The sequence below is a fragment of the Schistocerca piceifrons genome, chromosome 8 (assembly GCF_021461385.2).
Source record: "Schistocerca piceifrons isolate TAMUIC-IGC-003096 chromosome 8, iqSchPice1.1, whole genome shotgun sequence".
Lineage (NCBI taxonomy): Eukaryota > Metazoa > Arthropoda > Insecta > Orthoptera > Acrididae > Schistocerca > Schistocerca piceifrons.
In genome coordinates, this window is record NC_060145.1 from 279,200,964 (window position 1) to 279,226,762 (window position 25,799).

Below are 25,799 nucleotides of genomic sequence, written 5' to 3' on the forward strand. Positions count from 1 at the left end.
TGTGTGTGTCAATTGAGAAATACGATATGTAATCAGTGTGCGTAAATATAAACGTCTCTATAATCCGCTTTCGTGAGTCCTTTTTACTTCAGTGTGTAATATACATACCTCAGCTGTTGAGCTGTACTCGTCATGCAATTCCGTGGGCTTCGAGAAACAAACAAAAAATCATCCCTCTCACGATCTCTCGAGACGCGTAGGCTATGTCATTCTTTCTCCGCTCCTCTCATTCACTTAAGTCACACTGTCTTCTTCCCGTAGAAACACGAACAGAAAAAGGACTCCAACTCGACAACAGTACCGATTATTACAAGAAAACTTTTCGAGATCTGTCGGATAGGACGTTCGAACTATCGATAGTAATTCACGGGATTAACATTTATAACAGTGATCACTGACCAAATACACGGCAAAGAGAGGCTGCCTGTAAGGGAGCAGGGAGAATTTAAAAGAAATTGCTATTATACTGGAGATACGAGGAAATATGGGAGAGTTGGTACCCTTACTCGTGCACTATCATCTACAGTATGAGATCAACTGACCATAATTGTATCTGGCGGGCCACTTGAATTTTCTTTTGCATTGATCTGATTGGCTAATCTAAATGCTAATTAAATCGGGAAAACGCCGCAACGTATATAATTTTATTTCCTAACAATTAATCCTCAACACAGCCTACCAAACAACGTCCTTACAAGCTTTTCAGGCTGTTTCTGACCACCCTGTATACTTCGCAAGCCACTTTTGAGTCATCACTGGTTTGATGTTGCCCCTCCACAAATTCCTTTCTTGTGCCAACATCTTCATCTCAGAGTAGCACTTGCAACTTATGTCCTCAGTTATTTGCTAGATGTAGAAATATTCAACTACGTCTGTTCGTTTAGCCTATGTGGTCTTAGAGTTTGAGTCTGCCTTCCGAAATTTCTCACTAAGTCGACGAACCACCTTACGATGAGATAGAGCTGTTACCGCAAATTTTGCACCAAATGTCTCGTGTTTTCTGTAACTGTAATCATTTGTCTGTACATATACATCACATGTTCCTATTTTCGTCCAATTTGGATAATTCCTTCGTGGTGCATCAGGCTATTTTATTTTTTTATTGTAGATTCTCACCAATTTGTTTCTCAAATTACGGCCTACGTTTGATAATACTTGCGTTCTTATGGCGAGGAATTCTCTCTTACCTTGTGTTCTTACTGTTCTTACGCTCGTGATACATTATTTTGCTTGCAGCTTAGTAGAGAATCGGTAGCTTACTTTGATGTTGTGTGTGCCGCTAATCCCACATCTGTTACTCCTCAACGCCTTCGTCTTTCTTCGGTTAACTCTGTCCATACTCTGCTCTTTAAACTTCATTAGATAGGTACTGTAATTCCTCCTCACTTTCACAGAGGATAACAATGTAATCAGTGAACCTTGTCAGAGACACAATTTTACCTTGAATTTTAATTCTACTTTTTGAGCCTTTATCTTAATATCCGCCTTTGCTTCTTCGAACAGTATAGGAGAAAGTCTGCATCCCTGGCTTATATCCGTTTTAACCGGAGCACTTCGTTCTTGGACTTTTATTCTTATTGTCCCAAATTCGTTCCAGTTACCCTTAGCGTATTAGTATTATCCTGAGAATTTCGATCATCTTACAGAACCTCATGCTATTGAACAATTGCTATAGGTCAACCAATAGCACTTTAAGTCTTCGGTTTCCGTATGTCTTGCTCCTTTGCCACGAATAACGTTATAACTTCCACACGGGTGGCTTTAGCCTTCCTAAAACGAAACTCATAGCCCTCTGAACGTATGCGGTGCCGAAACTTTCGTGCAAACAGTTTAAATTTATATATAAACGCTGTTTTATAACTTCTGTTCTGCTTCTATTAATAGCATATTCTAAGACAATATACAGGTCAGTTCTGACAAAAAACTACAGACTATGACAACAGTAATGCTTGTCTGTTGTAGACTGACTGGTTATAAGCATAAGAGACTAAACTATCAGCTTGTTTAAATCTACGTCGTTGAATGCACAAACTGAAATGAGTATAACCGATGAATTTGTTTGCTTCGCAGCCGCTCCAGTCTACCTGTCGTTTCCGCACTTCTACAAAGCTGACCCGTCTCTCCTTGAAGCCGTAGTGGGACTGAAACCTGAAAAGGATAAACATGAGACATTTTTCAAGATTCAGCCGGTAAGTGAAAGCTGTTTTGCATTGACCATTGACAAACTCTTCGCTCAGTTCCTGAGTACAGCTAACTAAGATCATTATAAATTCAATACTAAAGACACTTTTTTTAAAATTATCATACAGGTTTTCATTAACGATGGAGAAATATGTCACATATTTGTAAGTCAATGTTGCGTGTTCCGTAACTCTATCTAAACACGTCGGTCATCTCCTATAAACATGTTTCATCATTACCATGAACCAAAATCATTTCTTAGCAAGTAACTTTCAGGTGTGTTATTTATGTACTTTCTTGAGAGTACGTACTTATTGGTGTACTTATTTAATTAATTGTTTAATTATTTATTTGGCTTAACCAGATTGGCGCCTTAAGTGCCTCTCTTACATCAGTCCAGAAATAACACACATGACGTACCACAAAATATTTCAATAACGTGCTCTGCCTCTGTGCATGCTCATGGTTCAATTACATACAACTAAGAAATTATAACGAGAGCAGTTATAATAACCAACACAAATCGTAACAGCGAATAATAAAAGTAGTAGTAGTAGTAGTAGTAGTAGTAGTAGTAGTAGTAATCTATACTAATAGACTCTGGTGTGCAGAGCCCTTAAGACCGAAAATAACGTTCGCACATGTCACTGCCAAGTACAAGGGTTGTCCGTAAAAGAAGGTTCCCATGGCGCTACAGTCCTGAAAAGCGCTGTTACGGTGGATCCCGCGATTCTGTGGCGTACCTTGGTTCCCCCACTCCAAATCCCCTTCCTAGCAGCTGTACGTGATGCATCTCCCCATCGCTGCGCTCCGTGATCCGTTTCCTGTCTGCAAAAAACATTACGCCGACAGAAATCCATTCCCAGCTATGCGAAATCTATGGAGACAAGTGTATGAGCGTACAACACGTGCGCCAATGGCGCAGAGAGTTCAAGAACGGGCGTACTGGCGTCCATGATGAGCGTTCCGGACGGCCATCTGTTTCTGACGAAACAGTCGCAAAAGTGGAGGCAGCGGTGCTCTCAGATCGAAGAGTGACGGTTCGTGAGTTCTCCGAAATGATCCCTGATGTCAGCAAAATGTCTATTGACAAGATTTTGACGGAACATCTAGTAATATAGCTACAAGAAATTTGGACCACATATAGAAAAAACTGGTACTGTATAGTACAGTAGGTAACTGATAAAATACAAGTGCTACGAACAGAAATGTCACTTTTTATTAGAGGTCAATAATTATACTGAAGTCACCGCGATTCATGACGGTCACCCAGACACTACAAGAGGCAGAACGCAGAGTGCAGAGTGCAGAGTGCTCCCATGCTGACCATAAGATCGGTAAGGAATTACTCTCTCATACCAATGATCGCAACCGATTTACCAATACAATCAAAGAACATTTAAATGTCTGCCGACTAGTCATTGCACCAAGACGACGGACATCAGCGTGAGATGCCTCAGGTAGCAGATGTCACCTCTGTTTTATTATTATTGTTATTATTATTAGTGAATGTCCCCAACCGAGAACGATAAGAACGTGATTTTCAGTCTTTCTTAGCATTGTTCTTACTTTCCCAATATTTATTCATTTTCTCCCCAAAGGCTTTCTTTCTTTCTTTCTTCGATCCACTTGCTCGGTATGGTTTTGGTTCCGTCTCTAGAGTAAACTTCCAGTTATCAATTTTGATTCTGAATGCATCCCTGTCTGATGTGTTTCTTACGTCAATTTTTGCTTTTGTCAAATCCTCCTCAACATCAGTTACCAAGAGTATTGATGCTGGAAGTGATGTCACATACTCCAATACACTTTTAGTTACTCTGTTTCCAGGTAATCAGTCTAGATATCCATAGAACTTCATTCGTCTCTTTCTTATATCAGTTTTGATGTTTGATACTAATTCTGTTGTCTCGATTGTTTGCAGCCTGTATCCATCTTGTGTGAATCGTAGTCTAGAATTTTTCTGATAATCTTTCTCTCTACTTCCTTAATTTCTTGTAAATCTAGTTTTCAATTCAATGAGAGTGTTTCACTTGCTTATATGCCTGTCGGTTTGATTACTGTATTATTGTCTTATCTTAGTGCCTCTTGACAGGCATTTTTTGTCATAAAAATGTGAAAAAAGCCTGGACACTTTCTTGGTTTTCTGCAATCTGTTTTTTGTGCTATTTTTTCAAGTCCTGTTGGTTCAATAATTTCACTGAGATATCTAAAGTGTTTGACTCTGTTAATTTCACCATAATTTAAGTTTCGGAGTATCTAACTTGGTACACATGAACTCAGTCTCCTCAAAAGAGATTTTACGGGCCAACCTCCTTTGCACATTCTTTGAGGCTCTCGATTTGGAATGTTCAATTTCCCTTGACCTGTTCCTAGTTGGACTGGATTCCAAAAGTTTTATTTTCTTAGTTTCCTATTTCATTCTTTCACTACTTCGTCTAAAACTTGTTGAATAATAGCGTTGGGATCCCATTTCCTACTCTTACTCCTATTTTAACTAAGAATGTTACGAAATTTTATCTATGAATTTAATTTTCGATTTGGTTCGTGTGTGTTTGTTTGATCAGTTTTAGAGTTTTGATGTCTAGTCCGTCTTCTTCTAGAAAACTGCATAGAGATTGTCTGTCTATAGAATCGTAGGTTTCTTTGAAAATCAACGAATGTGCGGAGTAATGGTTTAATTTTTAAAATAATTTTAAGATTAAAGATACGTTCCGGTCACGACCTATTAGGTCGAAAGCTTGCTTGGTAATCTGAAATTGTATATTCTAGTTGTTCTTGCGCGCACTTCAGGAGATAGGTGGATGAAATTTTGTAAGTGGCCGTCAGAAGTGAAATACCTGTTTATTTATTTTTTGTACATCTGATCTCACCCTTTTTGTCCAATGAATGAATTAGTGCGCATTTCCAATTCTCTGGAACATTTTCCGTCTGCCAAATTTCTTGGATGATTTGAGTGATCTCTTTTAAGGAATTTGGAACAAGGTTCTTCACTAGCTCAGCTACAATTCCATCTTCTCCCGATGACGTATTATTTTTTAGCTGTTTACTGTGACCATAAATTTCTTCTTGTATTGGTGGTAGTGAAGTTTCATTCGCGTATTCTGGTTGTAATCTAGGGAATCTCGTCCTTGGATGTGAGCAGTTCAGAAGTCGTGAGAAACATTTGACTAATTCTTGACAATTTTCCTTATTAGTTATTGTGAATTTCCCCTTTTATTTCCTGAAACAAAGGTATCATGGAATGTATTCTTTGATTTGATTTACGAACGTTTTGTAAAAGTCGTGTGTTTTGTGGTTCCTAAAGTCATCTTTAGTAGTAGTAGTAGTAGTAAAATGGATGACTGTTGAGAGATTCTCTGTATGTAGTAGAACACAAATATGTGCTGCGAACCTTAGGAAAGCGCGTGCTCGCTCCATATACTAGGACGCTAATGCACACTTGTGCAGTGGCGCTCAATTCAGAAGTACCCACTTCGAATACTGAGACATTTTCATCGCTAGTACGTGGCAGAGGAGATAATGTGGTGGTGGTGGTGGTGGTGGTGGTCACTTCCTGATAATTAGCCCTTTGCCAATGTCCTGGGTTGTATTCTTAATGCCTCCGCAGTGTCTCGTCGTGTGAGAGCATTTGACACTGTTGATGTGGATACATCTGTCCTTCTGTCGACACCCTTTCCAGTGTTGTTAGAGATGGACAGACAATGTACTGGCATCGGGTTTCACCCTCTTCCTTCACTCACTGAAATACAACATGAACACTGCACTCGACTGTGCACATACATTCATCATAGTCATCTACATTCAACATGTACACTTCTGACACAAGACTCAGAATCTGGGGACGAAGCGTTCCAGCTTGCGGGAAGAAAAAAAGAAAATAGCTTTTTCAGTTGGGTAGCTCTATCTGCCCCTCGCCGTATCCCTGCTAACCAAGCCACACGACTTAACTTTAACAAGAAATTTTATAGTGCCGTAACACCAAATGAGAGTGCGAACAGCAATCGTTGGGTCAACGAACATTTTATTAAACATGTATTTCTAATAGCACACAAATGTATGCAAAAGGTATATGTAGCTATCTTGTGGATATATTAGCAGATACTGAATATGATTCATCAACAAAATCATTATTAACATATCTGTATACTGAAATGCAATAATAAGTGGGGTGTATTATATCCCTTCTACCGACAGTAAAATAAACATGTCCAACTCGTTATAACGCTAACATAACAACTTCATCTAATTATGCTTTTCTTTTTCAGAAACTGGGAGTACCAGTCGAAGGCGAAGTTCGAGTGCAGCTTAATCTGAGGACAGAGCGTTCCAGCGCGTCAGTGGTCTCAAACTTCCCCTCTATAACGTTTCCCATCATCTGGTTGGAAGAGGTGAGCAGTGAAAGAGCCAATTTCAGTGTTGTAAACGTATTTTTCTTTCTGAGAGATCAAATTTTTAGCTGTTGATCTAACAATATTGCAGCGAATATTGACTCTGGCGCAGTAGTGAGGAAGTAATTTGTCGTGGTGTTGTTAAAGGAACTATCCGAGCTTCGCCAAAGGAAACTAAATTAAGATGGCCGGCTGAGGTACAACTGGCTCCTCCGCAACACTCCCTATTTAGGAGGCCTAAAGTTCTGATATTCCACACAATAACCCAGAATGAGAGTCAAGTGGCGTAATCAGTGTGAAGCATCGTCGCAATTTAAACTGCCGTACGTTTTTCGCTATTTCAGTTTTGCACTACTATAAAACTGAGCTTTCTCAAAGTAGGTTTCCACATTAGCTTTGAAATTTGCGTCACAGCTTCCTCACTCTTGTTCTCTACAGTTCACTGTAGTCATGGGCTTATTTCCATTAACTTCGCCAGCTTTTCAGTGGAGCAGTTTTACACATCATATCAGAACACTGTATTTTCCTTCTCAATAAAATTCTCCTTGAACTGCAGCCACGTCATGATGCGATTAAACTACCGAGGTTTGCGATAGTAGCCGAACCGTCGTCAGTTTAATCACATTACATCACGGCCTAGTTACCAGATTCAGAAGAATCTCATTGAAATATTCCCCGTCCGCGAATACCCAGGCTCATTTACATTACTTTCCTTTTGACATCGCTGCCGGGGTGTGCACGTAAGACGTAAGAAGGTGGGTAGCGATGCGATGCGCAGTGACAAGGGGCTGTTCATTGCCCTCGTGACGCTCTAGCCAACGGCGTCATTCTGTCCCGTCAGCCTGTAGCATTGGCTGCGCGTAGGACATCTGGTGTCGATTTTCATGTTAACTTAGGTGTGGTGAAGGTACTCAGACACTGCAATGTTCATTATGGGTGGCGTATCAGTTTCCGCAACAGAACACGCTCTTTCATATGATGATTTAACTTCGATTCTCTGAATGTTTTGGCATATCAGACAATGAAAAAGAGAGAAAAATTCTTTCACTAAAAATTTAATGGGAAAACCGCTAGCACGATCGCGTAGGTTAGTTTTTACACTCCTGGAAATTGAAATAAGAACACCGTGAATTCATTGTCCCAGGAAGGGGAAACTTTATTGACACATTCCTGGGGTCAGATACATCACATGATCACACTGACAGAACCACAGGCACATAGACACAGGCAACAGAGCATGCACAATGTCGGCACTAGTACGGTGTATATCCACCTTTCGCAGCAATGCAGGCTGCTATTCTCCCATGGAGACGATCGTAGAGATGCTGGATGTAGTCCTGTGGAACGGCTTGCCATGCCATTTCCACCTGGCGCCTCAGTTGGACCAGCGTTCGTGCTGGACGTGCAGACCGCGTGAGACGACGCTTCACCCAGTCCCAAACATGCTCAATGGGGGACAGATCCGGAGATCTTGCTGGCCAGGGTAGTTGACTTACACCTTCTAGAGCACGTTGGGTGGCACGGGATACATGCGGACGTGCATTGTCCTGTTGGAACAGCAAGTTCCCTTGCCGGTCTAGGAATGGTAGAACGATGGGTTCGATGACGGTTTGGATGTACCGTGCACTATTCAGTGTCCCCTCGACGATCACCAGTGGTGTACGGCCAGTGTAGGAGATCGCTCCCCACACCATGATGCCGGGTGTTGGCCCTGTGTGCCTCGGTCGTATGCAGTCCTGATTGTGGCGCTCACCTGCACGGCGCCAAACACGCATACGACCATCATTGGCACCAAGGCAGAAGCGACTCTCATCGCTGAAGACGACACGTCCCCATTCGTCCCTCCATTCACGCCTGTCGCGACACCACTGGAGGCGGGCTGCACGATGTTGGGGCGTGAGCGGAAGACGGCCTAACGGTGTGCGGGACCGTAGCCCAGCTTCATGGAGACGGTTGCGAATGGTCCTCGCCGATACCCCAGGAGCAACAGTGTCCCTAATTTGCTGGGAAGTGGCGGTGCGGTCCCCTACGGCACTGCGTAGGATCCTACGGTCTTGGCGTGCATCCGTGCGTCGCTGCGGTCCGGTCCCAGGTCGACGGGCACGTGCACCTTCCGCCGACCACTGGCGACAACATCGATGTACTGTGGAGACCTCACGCCCCACGTGTTGAGCAATTCGGCGGTACGTCCACCCGGCCTCCCGCATGCCCACTATACGCCCTCGCTCAAAGTCCGTCAACTGCACATACGGTTCACGTCCACGCTGTCGCGGCATGCTACCAGTGTTAAAGACTGCGATGGAGCTCCGTATGCCACGGCAAACTGGCTGACACTAACGGCGGCGGTGCACAAATGCTGCGCAGCTAGCTCCATTCGACGGCCAACACCGCGGTTCCTGGTGTGTCCGCTGTGCCGTGAGTGTGATCGTTGCTTGTACAGCCCTCTCGCAGTGTCCGGAGCAAGTATGGTGGGTCTGACACACCGGTGTCAATGTGTTCTTTTTTCCATTTCCAGGAGTGTATTTCAGCTTAACTGCCGGCCGTGGTGGCCTAGCGGTTCTAGGCGCTTCAGTCCGGAACCGCGCGACTGTTACGGCCGCAGGTTCGAATCTTGCCTCGGGCATGGATGTGTGTGATGTCCTTAAGTTAGGTAGATTTAAGTAGTTCTAAGTTCTAGGGAACTGATGACCTCAGATGTTAAGTCCCATAGTGCTCAGAACCGTTTGAACCATTTTTTCCAGCTTAACTGTCCAATGACTGTTACATATCAGGTATTGTAGATAACAGTAGCGAATACAAGTTTGTTCTTATTTTAACATTGAGAGAAATGCCAGAAAAGTATTACACAGATTGCAGCTCATATTTAATATGTAATACCAACAAAAATATTATAACTTTTGTCATACAAAGACATGGTCTAGGCTTCGCTTTTTGTGAAAGAGTTCCAATCATATCGTCTTGCAAGACAGAGCTACTGGTTGTATTTTACGTAGTTTTAGTTCTGCTACGGCAGTACTCGTATTGACACGTGCATGGTGACAAAATGCTATCCATTGCCAGACAGTGAGGGAATCCATCATATCCTTTACTCAAACCTGATTTTGGAGTATGTTTGCATATTTTAGCCTTTCTTCAGGTGCCTAACTCATCTTCTAAAAGTGCTTCACCCCCCTTCATCCTGTCTAGACAAGCCAACAGAGCATCTAGTAAGTTTAAGGAGCTCCAAAATGCTCTTTTCTGCCACTTTGTTCTAGCGGCAGTGTTCTCTGTACTGAAACCAGCAGCTGTCAACGGAAAGATTTACAAAATGCAGCAAACTCTGACAAAGCGCCACTGAAAACAGAATCCTCTGAGAGGGAATCTGATCTTCTGTTGAACTGGCATGTAACAAAACTACTCAGCACAGAATCTTTCTCAAAAAAATGTACAAATAACAATGATAGTGGAACTACACGACCGTATATGTTAAAGCCTGAAGTTATAAAGTGCAGTACCCAAATCGGACAAACGTCTTTGTACAAACTTAATGCAAAATTGCTACGCACAGACTTGGATTACTGCAACTCTTGGTAACACCCCTTACACCAGTTATTTCCTTTCCGAATAAACATACCCAATAGGACGGTAAAATAACTCAGTTTAACGTAGTTAGCAACTACTGATCTAGTGGCAGGATGGCGCTTTGTCTTGATAAAACTCAGTTACATGTAGGACGGTGTACTGCCGCCGAGTGGAAGGATAATTAATAGAAAAACTTCGAGCAAATATGCACACTTCATGCTGTTGAGTTTGAAGTAAGGCAAAGAAACAGTCCGGCAGAAAAAAAATGAAAGCCATATTCGCACGGTCGTGTGGGTTCCTATCGAGATTGATAAAAGAAACAAAAATACTGAAACTTCTCGGCAGATTAAAACTGTCCTGGACAGAGACTCAAAACCGGGACCTTTGCCTTCCGCGTCCAAGCGCCCTACCAATGGAGCTGTCCAATCTCGATCACAACCCGTCCTCACAGCTTTATTTCCGAGGGCATCCCATCTCCTACTTTCCAAACTTCACAGACGTTCTCTTAGAAAACTTGCAGGATTATCACACGTAGAAGTCACGGTCAGGCACACGGCTTTAATCTGCCACGAGTTGCATAATAAGAGCACACTCGGATGCAGAATAAAAATTCATCCCGACGACAAGTATTCATTAAACAAGAACCAGTGAGAGTTTTCAGAGCATACTATTTTTTCTAGGAAGAGTCATCACAAACTAAAGGCTATGCCTTGTCGATTTAGCCAAGTCCCTCTCTCCATTCTCATCCTCTTCAATTCTTCATACGATTTTATCCCTATATCTTCTTTGAAGTTATTAAAATACATTGCTCTTAGCCTGCCTCTTGGTTTTTTCCCTAAAACTTTTCCTTCAAATACATTCTTTAGGAACTGATTGTGTCATTATGTGCCTTATCATTTTTGATTTTCTTCTTCCTATATAATTTAGCAGCATTCTGTTCTCATTCACTTCTCTTAAGACCTGTTCATTACTTTTTCTACCTACCCAGCTTGTTTTCGTCATTCTTCTCCATATCCACATTTCCATTGCTTGCAGTATCTCTTTCTCTGCCTTTCCCAGAGTCCACACTTCACATCCGTGTGTTAAGACACTCCAGACATAAGTTTTGGCAAACTTTTTCCTACTTTCTAGGTTTATATGATTGTATGTTAGTAAATTCCTTTTATTTTGGAAAGTTTGCTTTGCCAAGGCTATTCTTCTCTCTATATCTGTGATACATTTATTGTCGTCAGTGATTGTGCTCCCCAAATAACAGAAGTTCTCAACCTGTTCTAGAACATCATCTTCGAGTTTAATCTTAACTTTACCATTTTCTTTTATCTTCCCTACTACCATATTTTTTGTTTTCTTCTTATTTATTTTTAGATTAAATTCTCTTAGGATTTTGGCAAATTTTAGCAACATAAACTCCATTTCCTTTGCTGAGTCAGCAAGTACTCATACTACCGTATCATCTGCATAACGGATACAGTGTATTCGTTCCCCGTTAATTCCTTTGGTTATTCTTTTCGATTTTTCAATGGTGTTTTCAATAAATAAGTTGAACATACATGGTGATAATGGGCATCCTTACCTTGCTCCCCTCCTTACTTTTGCTTTCTTCTTCACACCATTCACTTCTATATCTGCTTCCTGCCTTTTACACAGGTTCCAGATTAATCTTCTGTACCTCTAACCAAGATTTATTTCCTTCATTGTTCAGAATAACAATTTCCAATTAACCATGTCAAATGCTTTTTGTGAATCTATAAAGGTCAAGTAGGTTTTCCTAGCAGTGTAGGCAACAGCAAAAGAGCGGCATGGGACAAAGACAAAAAGCACTGTTGTGATATCGGAAAGTATTTTCCATCCCTCTCCGTGCACCCGCCTTCCTACTTGCACGACATAATAATCCACTGATAAGCCAAAACATTATGATCACTGCCCACCCCGGGGGTCTGCGTTGCTTCACGTCCGTAGGTATAACCTTTAAATACCCTACACGTGACCCCTGGGTGGTGCTAAGAAAGCAACAACGATAAGATGAGACCGAACTGTCTGAAAAGACCTCTCGGTCAAAGAATGACGAAGGACACGTGCGGTCCTATTCAGGACCCACAAGCTCGTAGAATTGGACCATCTCTGCGCATCTGTCAACTGAATATCGAAGGGATAAGTCGAGCAAAATGTGAGTATCTTTCCAGGCTCACACAGAAATATGCAGTTGATATCATCGCACTTCAAGAAACGCACACAGCTGATGAACCACAGCTACAGAGTAGGGGGAAAATACCGGGCTTTAAACTGATAGCCTCTAATCACCATCAAAATTATGGCCTTGCAACTTACGTCAAGAATCACATAACAAACTACCAGCTGCTGTCAGAAAATTCTGAAAATGACATTTTTACAACTGCTGTTAAAATTGAAAACCTAACGATAGTTAACGTGTACAAACCCCCAGGGACTAATTGGCCTAATTCTGTTCTACCGTCTCTGCAACATCCAACTATATACCTCGGTGATTTCAACAGTCATCATCACCTGTGGGGATATATGGAGAATGACCTCAACGGTGAAGCGCTTGAGGACTGGATGGAAACTGAAAACCTGAATTTAATTTACGATGCTAAAGATCTGCCTACCTTCCACTCAGCTCGCTGGTCCCAAGGCTATACCCCAGATCTGTGCTTCACAACTCAGTCTCATAATTCCCTAAATCAAGTACGACGAACTGTGCTCAAGGAATTCCCACATAGTCAACACAGACTTGTTATATTGGAGGTGGGGATGTCTATACCTGTTGTACGATCACATCCTAAACCGAGGTGGAACTTCAAGAAAGCCAACTGGACTGAATTTGCAAAGCAAACAGATTCCAATATCAGATGGATCAAACCAACGTACAACAACTACAGCAGATTTGTTGGGGTTATCAAAGGTGCAGCCAGACGATGTATTCCTAGAGGGTACCGTAAAGAGTATATCCCTGGTTGGAGTTCCGAGAGTGAGGAGTTACTAAAAGAATATGAAGACCATCCTAACTCTGACAATGCAACAAGCCTCCTCCAGTCCCTGGATGATAATCGAAGAAAGATCTGGCATGAAACTGTGGGGTCCCTAGATTACACCCATTCTAGCAGAAAAGCCTGGTCTATCATCAGGAAATTAGACTCTTCAAACCCTACAACAAAAAGATCAAAAAATGCCATCAATTTGAATGACTACGCTAAACACCTTGTGTCAGTTACAAAGAATATAAAGGACAAGGAAGCCAAAAGGGATATCAAACTACAGTTGAACACCAAGAAAAGAGCAGCCCTACAGTCTTCCGAATTCTCTACTCCATTTCAAGAAGAGGAAACTAAAGCTGCAATCAAAAGTATGAAACTTGGAAAAGCAGCTGGATATGATGGAATATACCCAGAATTCCTGGCTCACTGTGGACCAGCTACAGTAAAATGGTTGACCAACTTCCTTTCAAACATCCTGCAAACTGGAAACATCCCACATCTGATGAAGAAATCAAAAATATTAGCCATACTGAAACCAAATAAAGATCCCACAAAAGTGGAAAACTATCGTCCAATAGCACTCTTAAGTATCACTTATAAACTCCTTGAGCGTCTGATCTACAACAGAATCTGTGAAACAATCAACCATCATATTCCTATCGAGCAAGCAGGATTTAGACCTGGGAGAAGTTGTAACGATCAGGTACTATCTCTCACTACGCACATTGAAAATGGGTATGAGAAGAAATCAGTAAGTGTGGCTGCCTTTTTGGATCTATCTGCTGCCTATGACACTGTCTGGCGAGAAGGACTCCTTTTAAAATTTGTGAGTGTTATCCCATGTCGTAAACTCACGGCCTTACTCAACAATATGCTAAGCAATAGGTACTTTCAGATCTACTCAGATAATGATAGGAGCAGAATGTTTAAACTAAATGACGGCTTACCTCAAGGGTCTGTTCTGGCTCCCCTCCTTTTCAATTTGTATACACACGACTTACCAGAAACATCTTCAAGGAAATTCATATATGCTGATGATATTTGTCTGGTGACTCAGTGCTCCAACTTTGCTGATGCTGAAACTATTCTATCCACTGATCTGGAAGCCTTAGACAAATATTTCAAGAAATGGTGCCTCCACCTAAATCCTCAGAAAACAGTTATATCTGCATTCCACCTACGTAACAGACAGTCAAATTACAAACCAGAAGTTGTATTCAGAGACCAAGTGTTGCCATACTGTAGTACACCAAAGTACCTGGGATTAACACTAGATAGAACTCTGTCTTTCAAGCAGCATTTATCAAATGTGGCTGTTAAAGTTAAAACTAGAAATAATATTCTTCAGAAGCTTGTTGGTACATCATGGGGAGCCAATACTAACGTCCTGAGATCTACAGCATTAGCTCTGTCATATTCTGTTGCTGAATATTGCTGCCTAACCTGGATCAACAGTGTTCACACTAAGAAGATAGACGTGCAACTCAATCAGGCAATGCGATTAATCACAGGATGTATTCGGAGCACAAACACGCTGTGGCTGCCGGTTCTAAGCAATATCCCACCTCCAGCCCTAAGAAGATCAGAAGCTCTCCTAAAGACGTGGAAAAACATTCAGCAGAACCCCCAGCTCCCCATCCATCAAGATATTGTACAAGGAACACACCAACGCTTGAAATCGAGGAAACCACCATGGCGCACAGCACTCGACCTTGAAGGATCTGCTTTCAACATTAACAGTTCATGGAAACTCCAGTGGGATCAGTCTTCAGTAGCCAATAAACATCTAGTCGAGGACCCTTCCAAGCAGACGCAAGGATTTGATCTTCCAAGGCGTCAGTGGAGGATCATTAACCGCATTCGAACTGGACAAGGCAGATGTGGCTATCTACTGCACAAATGGGGATGGGTTGGCTCTGAAAATTGTGACTGTGGTGCCCCCTCACAGACGATTCATTACATTGTTGCTGACTGCCCTCATCGTACTTTCAGAGGAACTTTAATGGACATTCATCGTACATCGGATGAAGCAGTCAAGTGGATTGAAGAACTAGACATAGAGCTGTAAAATTGTACGAACTTGTGATTGTACATTTTAGTCCTGAAAATATTGTATATAAATGTAAATCAATGTACACATCATACGATAAATAATAAATAAACTGCCCACCCCGGCGTTGGATGCCGCCTGGAGGCGTTTGCGGGCACGTGACTCGGTAACAGAAGTGTGGGAACGGAGCGGGTATGGACTGGGACCACCTTAGAGAAGATAAGGGTTGCAGATGGGGGCAATCCATTGAGATAAGCAACTTTGACAGAGGGCAGATTATTATTACGCACAGCCTGTGAACGAAGATCTCAAAAACGTCGAAGATAGTCGAATGTCCACGTGCTACTGTCGTGAGATCTGCGAGAAGGAGTACAGTAAAACCACCACTGGGCGCTAATTGGCTGGACGTTCACGACTCTACACAGAACGTGCGGTTCGGAGGCTTGTCTGCTCTGTAAAGTAGAATAGATGGTGACTTGTGGCATTTCTGAGCGGAATGCTGATACACGCACAAGCACAACGCTCATCGTATGTTGTTGAACATGGAGCTCCGCAGCAGACCACCACTACGTGTTCATAAGTTGACCTGACGACATCGCCAGTTACGATGGCAGTGGACACTGGACGATCGGGATTCTACCGTTTATCAACGGAAACGTGTCGACTCCTCGGGTGAATCACATTTTTGCTACACTAGGTCGAGGTCGTCGTCTCGAGCGCTGTCATCGAGGTGGACGGCTGCTCGAAAAGTGCAGCACGCTGCGGACGCAAGCTGTTAGGAGCAGCACTATGCTACGGGAGACGTTCTCCTGCATTTGCATGGGACCTGTGGTAGTAATCGAAGACACGCTGACAGCTGCGAACCACCTGCATCCCATCACGCTTGATTTCTTCCCCGACAGTGATGTCATCTTTCTGCAGTAAAATTGTCCATGTCTCGACGCCAGAACTGCGCTCCAGTGGTTTTAGGAGCATTATAGTAAATTCATATTGATATCTCGGAGACCCAATTTGCCTGAAGTAAATCGTACGGAACCCATCTCAATCGCTATCGGGCGTCATCACCGCGAACGCAAACCAGCGACCCGTTATGAAACTTCCTGTCAGATTAAAACTGTGTGCCGGACCGAGACTCGAACTCGGGACCTTTGCCTTTCGCGGGCAAGTGCTCTACCAACTGAGCTACCCAAGCACGACTCACGCCCCGTCCTCACAGCTTTACTTCTGCCAGTACCTCGTCTCCTACCTTCCAAACTTTACAGAAGCTCTCCTGCGAACCTTGCAGAACTGGCACTCCTGAAAGAAAGGATATTGCAGAGACATGGCTTAGCCACAACCCGGGGATGTTCCCAGAAACTTGCCAGCGAAAGGCAAAGTTCTCGATTTCGAGTCTCGGTCCGACACACAGTTTTAATCTGCCAGGAAGTTTCATATCAGCGCACACTCCGCTGCAGAGTGAAAATCTTATTCTGGAAACATCCCCCAGGCTGTGGCTAAGCCATGTCCCTGCAATATGCTTTCTTTCAGGAGTGCTAGTTCTGCAAGGTTCGCAGGAGAGCTTCTGTAAAGTTTGGAAGGTAGGAGACGAGGTACTGGCAGAAGTACAGCTGTGAGGACGGGGCGTGAGTCGTGCTTGGGTAGCTCAGTTGGTAGAGCACTTGCCCGCGAAAGCCAAAGGTCCCAAGTTCGAGTCTCGGTCCGGCACACAGTTTTAAACTGCCAGGAAGTTTCAGTGACCCGTTATTTACGCGAATTTCATGACCTGTGCGTAGACATCCAATGCCACATACCTCCACGAACTTTCGGATCGCTGTTGCGCAGAATAAGTGATGTATATCCGTCTTAGGAACGAAATAAAAGATGTTTAGCATGCAGTCACAATGTTTTGGCTCATCAGTGTGTAGGACTCATCACGATAAAATAAGAGAAATCAGGGCTCGCACGGAAAAATTTAAGTGCTCGTTTTTCCTGCGTGCCGTTCGAGAGTGGAACGGTAGAGACAGCATGAAGGTGGTTCATTGAACCCTCTGCCAGGAACTTTATTGTGAATAGCAGAGTAATCACGTAGATGTAGACTATGTTCATTCTCTGTTTGGATACTTACATTCAATGTATTTTATAACTTATTTTTTATAACTTCTCAAATGTGTGTGTTTTTGTCGGCAGGGGGTTGAAGAACTGACGCCTCCGATTAAGCGGTGGATCTTCTTGGCGACAACTGTGGCTGACATAGCGGTACCCATCCTGAACTACGGCTGCATCGTAGCCGGCCTGGCAGTGTTAGCCTTCATGTTCGTGCGCACTTACAAGAACGTCGTCTTCACGAAGGAGACCCTGGAAAGGGGCAAAAAGACTCTGCGCCGGGGCAGCAGTTTCATCGTCAACGGCCAGCACCGGCTGCTCATACTCCGGGACTCGTACACTCTGCTCAACAACATCAGCACAGACCCCGACCCCGAAGCCGAATCGTGATTGGCCAGCCCAGAGACTGTGCCCCGCGCTGCGACCAATCAGGCTCTGCCTGTGAGGTGGAAACCTCATCCCTTTCACATCATCTCACTCCTGCACTGCTCACAATACGGTGGGTAAGCGCAGGAAAAAGTGCGCATAGAAAAGCATTTCGGGACAGCCGAGAGACGGAAGTGATGGACATGTTACCGCCACTCGCAGATTATATTTGTTATACTGATATGTTGTTCATCTTAACCGATCAGCCGATCACCGCTGCTCGCTTTTCTCGGCGAGCTGAAAAACTACGTGTCTTTCTCCAGGATATGAGCGCCAGTGAAGAGTCAGCGAGAGTGAAATTTCACATAAAATTAAATACTTCGGTGAACATGAAGCCTGTGGAGAGAAGTCAACGCGAATAGTCTTGAAACTAAGCCAGTAAGCCAAACGTGGAGGAAAGCAGAACAAACATCATTATTATATATATATCTATTCTTTTGCCAGTCTGTATTAACATATTGAGCTGAAATGGCTACTTCACCTAAAATATGAGATTATTGCCGAGAGAACGTTGGTACTCTTTGCTCAAATAGTAAAGTAGGGACATTCCGACAGAAGAATAATGTATAAGACTAATTTAAAGGAAAAGTATGAACAGGAAGTAATTTTACCCAGAAACCAGAAATGTTTTCATGAGAAATTTGTTTTTACCAATGGAAAAAGTCTAGCAATTCAAAACTGTACTAAAATTTTATTCGGCAGGAGCACTGCAAATCATATCAAGTAAATATTGCACAATGCCACAAAATTTGAATCAAAAAATCATGTGTACTTTTTCTTCATATTCACATAAGAGTTTTCAAGAAGCATATAAATGAGGCAATGTGCACTATTGCCAAAGTCAATTAAGCCCGCTTCACATATAAAAATTGATAATAGTGAACTAAATTAGTAAACCTGATGCATCTAGAAAAAAAGTGTTTGTTGCTGGAAGAAGTGTGTTCCGTGTTTTGATACTGTTTTAATATTGCTCAGCATTCATAATGTAATTGTTTCTGTGATTATTTTTAGTTATGAAATATACACATATATACCAAGTAATACCCTAATTAAGATATATTTCATTTAGTGTTAAAACACAGAGCAATCTGTACCTTATGTACCTGCACAACCATCAGTGTTTTCGTGTATGACGTCCCAAATGGAATCTTTCGTTCAAAAATTGACACACAAAGTTTAGCTTGAATGTCTGTCTGCGCAGGAAAGCACTTAATTTGATGCCGACTGCAACACTGTGTGCCCACGCATGAAGTGGAATTCTAAAAAGTCAAAATACTTGTATTTTATGTTATTTTCCTAAGATAGATGAAGCACTGATGTCACTGAATACTGAAGTAACCAAATGTACTGTACTCCAATAAGACATAAACGCAACCAGAATTAAGTATCGTCTTACTGATTACATGATCAGTGGAGCTCCCATAAATTAAATTATACGACTTGACTCATTTTAAAAAATCAAATATTAGAAGCGGGCCAATCCGTGTTTATCGCGTTATGACAGTCAGTATATCATACCCACTGAAAATGGAAAATTTCTACTGCATCAAAAAGTTCTCATTACTCGAAACATCATTATCAAAGGTATAATACACCTATCTTTAGTCCAATGCATCAAGGAATCAGTTTTTATTTCTGGCGTTTTCCAACATGAAAAGTGAAATTCCTCATCAACATTAATAAAGGTAGCGTGCCAACTTACTCATTACACTTTCTAAATAAAACTAACACTTTGTCCGTATGAAGGATAGATGCAGAGAAGCATCAAGTAGTGAACTATGGTGATGTTGAGCAGCCGCCGTTTATTATAACCTAGCACAGATGATTCTTTGAAATTAGTCCACTCTGTCATACGTTCATGTTATTTTTCTTCTTACCTTCTACCCGTCCCACAAAATATCACCTTCACTCCCCTAAATTACAGTCTGAACATATTCGTTCCTTGGTAAACCAGACTGTCTTTCTGCTGAATAACAAGGACTATCACTATAGCATTGGTAAATTTCTTCCGTTCCGAAGATCTTTCCCTGCCAAAATGAATTCTCCTCTTTCTTTCTTTCTCAAACCCATGATACTGTATTCAGTCTTTATTCAGTCTTAACTTCGCTTCAGTATACAATGACAAGAAAATGCAATAATTATTACCAAACAACGGCAAATATTGATAGTACAGATTAATCGCTTTTGTATTTTCGAAAAAAATTAAGTTATTTATTATGTTTGCCAATAACTATGCAAGTACTTAAATTAAACTATGCTATGTTAAGAGTCCTTTGCTTTGGATCGAAATAACTAACCCAACTTTAATAAACTGTCTGATTCCTGTACTTCAGACAACTGCTCTAGTAGGGAATGTTGTAATATCCAGCGTAGCTTTATATGTTCTGCTCACTGAGCTCACCGAACACCTATACTCATCATCACAGACAATACAAAGTATTTTTTAACGCATTCTAGAGTGCGAAAAATTTTCTTGCTTTATCGGTATCATCTTACAGATTTTAAATGGATTTTAAATCTGGCTCTTCTGGTGGTCTCTTCAAAACTGGGATATTTTCCTCCTATACTGTCTTCTTTAAGCTTCGGTAATATATCATGAACAATTTCCCCAAAAGTGGCATCTCATTCTCTGCAACGTAAAATTCTACAAAATCCATTGTATCATTAATCCGGAATATTTGCCATGAAACACATCGCCAAATATTTGTACGATAGTCATCGTTATTCCACAGATTTCGAAGCGTATCTGGGCTTTGTGAGATCTGAGTTTCTCCTGGTGAGACACAACGTTCCAGTAACTTGCGGGAATGCTGTCGGGTAACGTTGTCGACACCCTATCATTTTCACGGCAAAACTGCAGCAAGTAGGGGCTGTTTCCCGAACACACACACACACACACACACACACACACACACACACACACACACACAAAGAAGATAGATGACCGCCATCAGAAGTCATCGATGGAGAGAATTAATAATCAACGAGTGAGGTAGCTTTAACCGTGTTCCTCTGTTCGTTAACAAGGGAGAGAGCAGGATTCCACGCTGAATTTAAGCGAAAACCCCCATCTTTATTTATAAGTTCACTTGCTAATTTAATTGCTATTGCTTCCTTAATAACACTGCCACAATAGCTGGAAGTGCATGCCAGAATCTGAGTTGTTACATTCCATATGATGACTAGTGCCAAGGTAATATTACGCAACAGAAGATTTGCTCGGCTGTTGTAAGCGTGTATGACCCGGTCTTACCAATATTAGACTAGCCGCAGCTGCAAGGAATAAGACAGACACCTGACTTCTTGTTGTGGTCTTCAGTCCTGAGACTGGTTTGATGCAGCTCTCCATGCACAGTAAAGCTGCATGCCCTCGGGAAAAATTACGGCTGTAGTTTCCCCTTGCTTTCAGCCGTTCGCAGTACCAAAACAGCAAGGCCGTTTTGGTTAGTGTTACAAGGCCAGATCAGTCAATCATCCAGACTGTTGCCCCTGCAACTACTGAAAAGGCTGCTGCCCCTCTTCAGGAACCACACGTTTGTCTGGCCTCTCAACAGATACCCCTCCGTTGTGGCTGCACCTACGGTACGGCCATCTGTATCGTTGAGGCACGCAAGCCTCCCCACCAACGGCAAGGTCCATGGTTCATGAGGGGAGGACACCTGACTTATGCAAACCAAAATCACCGTTAACGGAATCTAAAAGGATCCTAATCTTAGATGAAGGTCAGAAAACACATTTCACATCGTATTCCCGCAAAATGCAACCACTGTTATTGGCAATGCTCCTTGCGTAAGGTAGAAAGGCCGTAGATCTTGATGCCATCACTCACTCGGCGCATGGCTGATCGATAGCGCGTCTGGGATTGTTCTGTTGGTTCAAAGATTGCGATGCATGCGCTTTTTCATATCACAAATAGCTATTCATTTCGTTTGAAAATTCCCTAACACATTTTAAGGCCTCCACTGTTTTCGCGGTAGATAGGACACTTTAATCTTTCCGGTTCTTTTATCTTTTGGCGTGTGGTGTACACACCATGTGGTCAGTGCCATATTATTTGAGACATGTGACGATGAAAACAAATTTATGTAAGTATGCATATAGTAACTGATACCAGATCGTTATAAAACGTCATGGTAGCAGGTAATATACAATATTATTTAGATTACTGAGGTTTTTGACGTTACCGGGATGTTATACGATGGCTTCCTATAAAGCAAATATTAAGCAATGAGTAGGCCTAACACCTTCAACTGATAGCAATGAGACATTACAAAGACTTTCAATGAAAAAAAACCGCTGAGTTACAATCTGTTAAAAAGTCCACAATGATTCCGTAAGTTGTACATCCTGAATAGAAGGTAATGGTAAATCTAGTGGGAATTGGTATTTCAACTTTGCTAGTCTCTTGTACATGGTGACACGTTGATCGTGATACTTCTCACACGAAAATAATAAGCGACTTAAAAACCTTTGAGTCTCAGGAACAAGTTGGAGAGTCTGACTATTATTCTGTAGTGGTGAATGGGGATGCATCCTCGAGACAAACTTCTGATGCAAGCATCTATTGCATCGCCAGTCAGTAAGCTACGATCTTCATAATGGGTCAGGTTTCAAATTATACTAAGTACTCGGAAGCAATATGATGATATACGAGTGTGTGTGTGTGTGTGTGTGTGTGTGTGTGTGTGTGTGTGTGTGTGTGTGTGTTCGTGGGTATTTGCATCCTATAATCTTCTCCTAACAGTCGAAATCGGCAGTTCGATATTGCCTTGCACGGAAACAAAATTTTAAAAGTGATGCAGTCAATAACAATTCAAATTTCTAGATGTTCTAACGGGCAGTAAACTGACACGGAAAACCCGTGTTCAGGATCTTGTTCAAAAGCTGAATGCAGAGATATTTACCATTAGAACAGCATCTGCAATAAACGAGGGTGCAATCCGAAAATTAGTCTACTTTGCTTATTTTAATTCACTTAGGACGTCCAGCATTATCTTCTAGTGTAACTCTTCCCATTCACAAAGTCGATTTTTTGCTCAGAAACGGGCAGGTCTAGCAATATTTCGTGTAAGTTTGCGAACCCCTAGTCGAAATCCGTTCAGGAGTCTGGGAATTCTAACACCGGCTTCTCATATCTATTTTCCTTCATGTCGTTTGCTGTTAAGAATGTGAGGTTATTCTCAACGATCCGCTTTCATTCAGTTAATACTAGGCGGAAAACCAATCGGCATTTGGATCGCACCTCCTTGGCTCCTCTGCAGAAAGGCGTGCAGTATTCAGCTGCGTCCATTTTCTGTAAGCTACCACAAAAATTACAAAAATCTTAGGAGAAATGCTGGTACATTCAAGTCAAAAAAATGGCTCTGAGCACTATGGGACTTAACATCTATGGTCATCAGTCCCCTAGAACTTAGAACTACTTAAACCTAACTAACCTAAGGACATCACACAACACCCAGTCATCACAAGGCAGAGAAAATCCCTGACCCGGTAACCCGGGCGCGGAAAGCGAGAACGCTACCGCACGACCACGAGCTGCGGACACATTCAAGCCTAAATTGGATATTTTCCTCATGAATCGTTCTTTCTATTCTGTCCAGGAATTTCTGGAAAGAAATTAAGAATGCCTGTGTTATATTGTTGATTATGGTAACGTATAGAAGCAGCTTGTCATCAGCACACGATTCGTCTACATTTTGTTTTATCTATGATAATTTTATGTACTGACTCGTTCCACGCCCATGAACATTTACTCCTCAGTTTGCACCTAGAGAACTAGACGTGTAAAATAAAATTTAAAGAAATAAAAGGGACGTATTCCCTACGGACTGGTTTCGCAAACTGTAAGGGGGTTAAATGGCTTTCTGCGTTACTAAACTGTTGGCTTAATGCTGCTGCTGGGGTCTTCAGTCCGAAGACTGGTTCGATGCATCTCTCCATGCTTTTCTGTCCTGTGAAAACTACTTCACACCCGAATAATAACAACACCAAACTACCTCAATTTCAACCTGCTTATAGTATTCAAGTCTTGGTTTCCCAGTGCAGTTTTACTCTTCGCCGCTGCCTCCATACAAAATTGACGATTTCTTGATTCCCCAACGTATGTTCTGACAAGCAGTTCCTTTATATAATAAAGTGCCTTAAATTTCATTTTTCCCAAATCGATTGAGTACCTCCTCATTAGTTATTTGATTTAGCCATCTTACTTTCAACATTACTCTATATTGCCACATTTCAAAAGCTATTATCTTCTTGTCTGAACTTCGTATGCTCCACGTTTCACTTCTGTAAAAGTCTAGTTCTACTATTATCGAATAATTTTTTCCAAATAGCAAAATCATCTAATGTTTTTAGTGATTCGTTCCCCAAAATTATTCCAATAGAATCAGTTAATTTGATTCGACACAATCCATTACCTTTGTTGTACTTTTGTTGGTGTTCATCTCAAACTATTTTCAAGAGGTTCAACTGCCCTTTGAAGTCCTTTGCTGTGTCTTCAGTAAGCAGCTAACTTATTATTTCTTATTCCTGAACTTTAATTTCATTTCCAAATTGCTCTTTGGTTTCCTTTACTGCTTGCTCAGTTCAGATTGAATATCACTCAAGATAGATTGCAACCAATCTAACTCCCTTTTCAACTACTGCTTACCTTTCAAGATCTTCGGAACTCAAACCAGCAGTCTGGATACTGTACGAGTTGTAGATAGCGTTTCGCTCCCTGAAGTTTTTCCCTCTTATCTTCAGAATTTAAGAGTGTATTTCATTCAATACTATCAAAAGCTTTTTGCGACTCTGCAAATGATAGAAACGTAGGTTTGCCTTTAGCAACCTATTTTCCAAGCCAAGTCACAGGGGCTTCACTCTCTCGCTTTCCTACATTTCTCTGGGATCCAAACTGATCTTCCCCGAGGTCGGCCTCTGCCAGCTTCTCCTTTCTTCTGTAAATAATTCTGTCAGTATTTTGCAACAGTGGCTTTAACACTATCTGATGAAAAGAATCCAGACACCTCTTACTGGTGATTAACATAAGGTGTGTGCTCGGTCCACCTTTATGACGGCTTGAATTCTGCTGAGGACACTTTCAGTGATGGGTCTGAACGTCCGGAGAGATGGCAACCTATTCTTCTTCCAGAGCCGAAACCAGAGAAAATAGTGACGTTGTACGCTACGATCTGTAAGGAAGTCGATGTTCTATTTAAGTCAGAACGTGTTCCACTGGTTTTAGATGGGGACCCTGGGCAGGCCAATCCATTTCAGGAATGTTACTGTCAAGAAATCTTTGCCTCACATAAGATGCTTTTCGATTGAGAGAATTGTTATGCTAGTATAAATAAGCATTGCAAACAAGCACTCTGTGAACAGTTCTTCTGCTGTATACAGTACACAGTGCCGCAAAATGCGTTCCGCATTTAGTCCTTTCGTAAGCGCAATAAGGGAATCACATCCTAACAACGAGAAACATCTCTATACAACACGACCTTTGTAATTCACTGTCGGCACTACACATGGCGGCAGGTAGAGTTCACCATGCTTTCGCCAAACTCAAACCCTTCCACTGGACTGCCACATGGTTTGACGTGTTTCATCACTCCAGATCACTCGATCCCAGTCATCTAGAGCCCAGTGGCGTTGCTCTTCGTACCACCTCAAGCGCCGCTTAGCACTGGCTACACAAATGTCAGGGTAAGTCGAACTGCTCGACCACTGTATCCCATTCTTTGTGCTCCGTGCGTCATCAGCTCGTGGTCTCGTGGTCTAGTGGCTACCGTTGCTGCCTCAGAATCACAGGGCCCCAGTTTCGATTCCCAGCTGGGAATCATCATCATCATCATCATCATCATCATCACCACCACCACCACCATTCATGACAGTAGTAAAAATTGGACTGTGTAAAAATTGGGACTTTGTACAGGCGCTGATGACCGCGCAGTTGAGCGCCCCACAAACCAAACCTCATCATTTGTACTCCATACGCACAGTTAGTGTGCTAGCTGGATTGCAGATAGCACTTTGGAACAAGAGGGGTTCCTTCCGTTGAATTTATGAGCTTTTTTACAGCCACCCCACGCTTTGCTCGACGGTCCCTGTCCTTCAGTACGTGAGGTCTGCCTGCTACTG

General features: G+C 42.2%; 1 protein-coding gene across 1 annotated transcript in view; it reads left to right on the plus strand.

Annotated features, from left to right (window-relative positions):
* Nucleotides 1-19,066, plus strand: part of LOC124711840 (scavenger receptor class B member 1) — a 413,438-nt gene extending 394,372 nt beyond the window's left edge. Inside the window, exons 8-10 of the mRNA XM_047242064.1 lie at nucleotides 2,071-2,189; nucleotides 6,447-6,569; nucleotides 17,340-19,066. Coding sequence (XP_047098020.1) covers nucleotides 2,071-2,189; nucleotides 6,447-6,569; nucleotides 17,340-17,645 — 548 coding nt within the window. The 3' untranslated portion in view covers nucleotides 17,646-19,066. The remainder of the gene's footprint in view (nucleotides 1-2,070; nucleotides 2,190-6,446; nucleotides 6,570-17,339) is intronic.
* The last annotated feature ends 6,733 nt before the right edge of the window (nucleotides 19,067-25,799 follow it).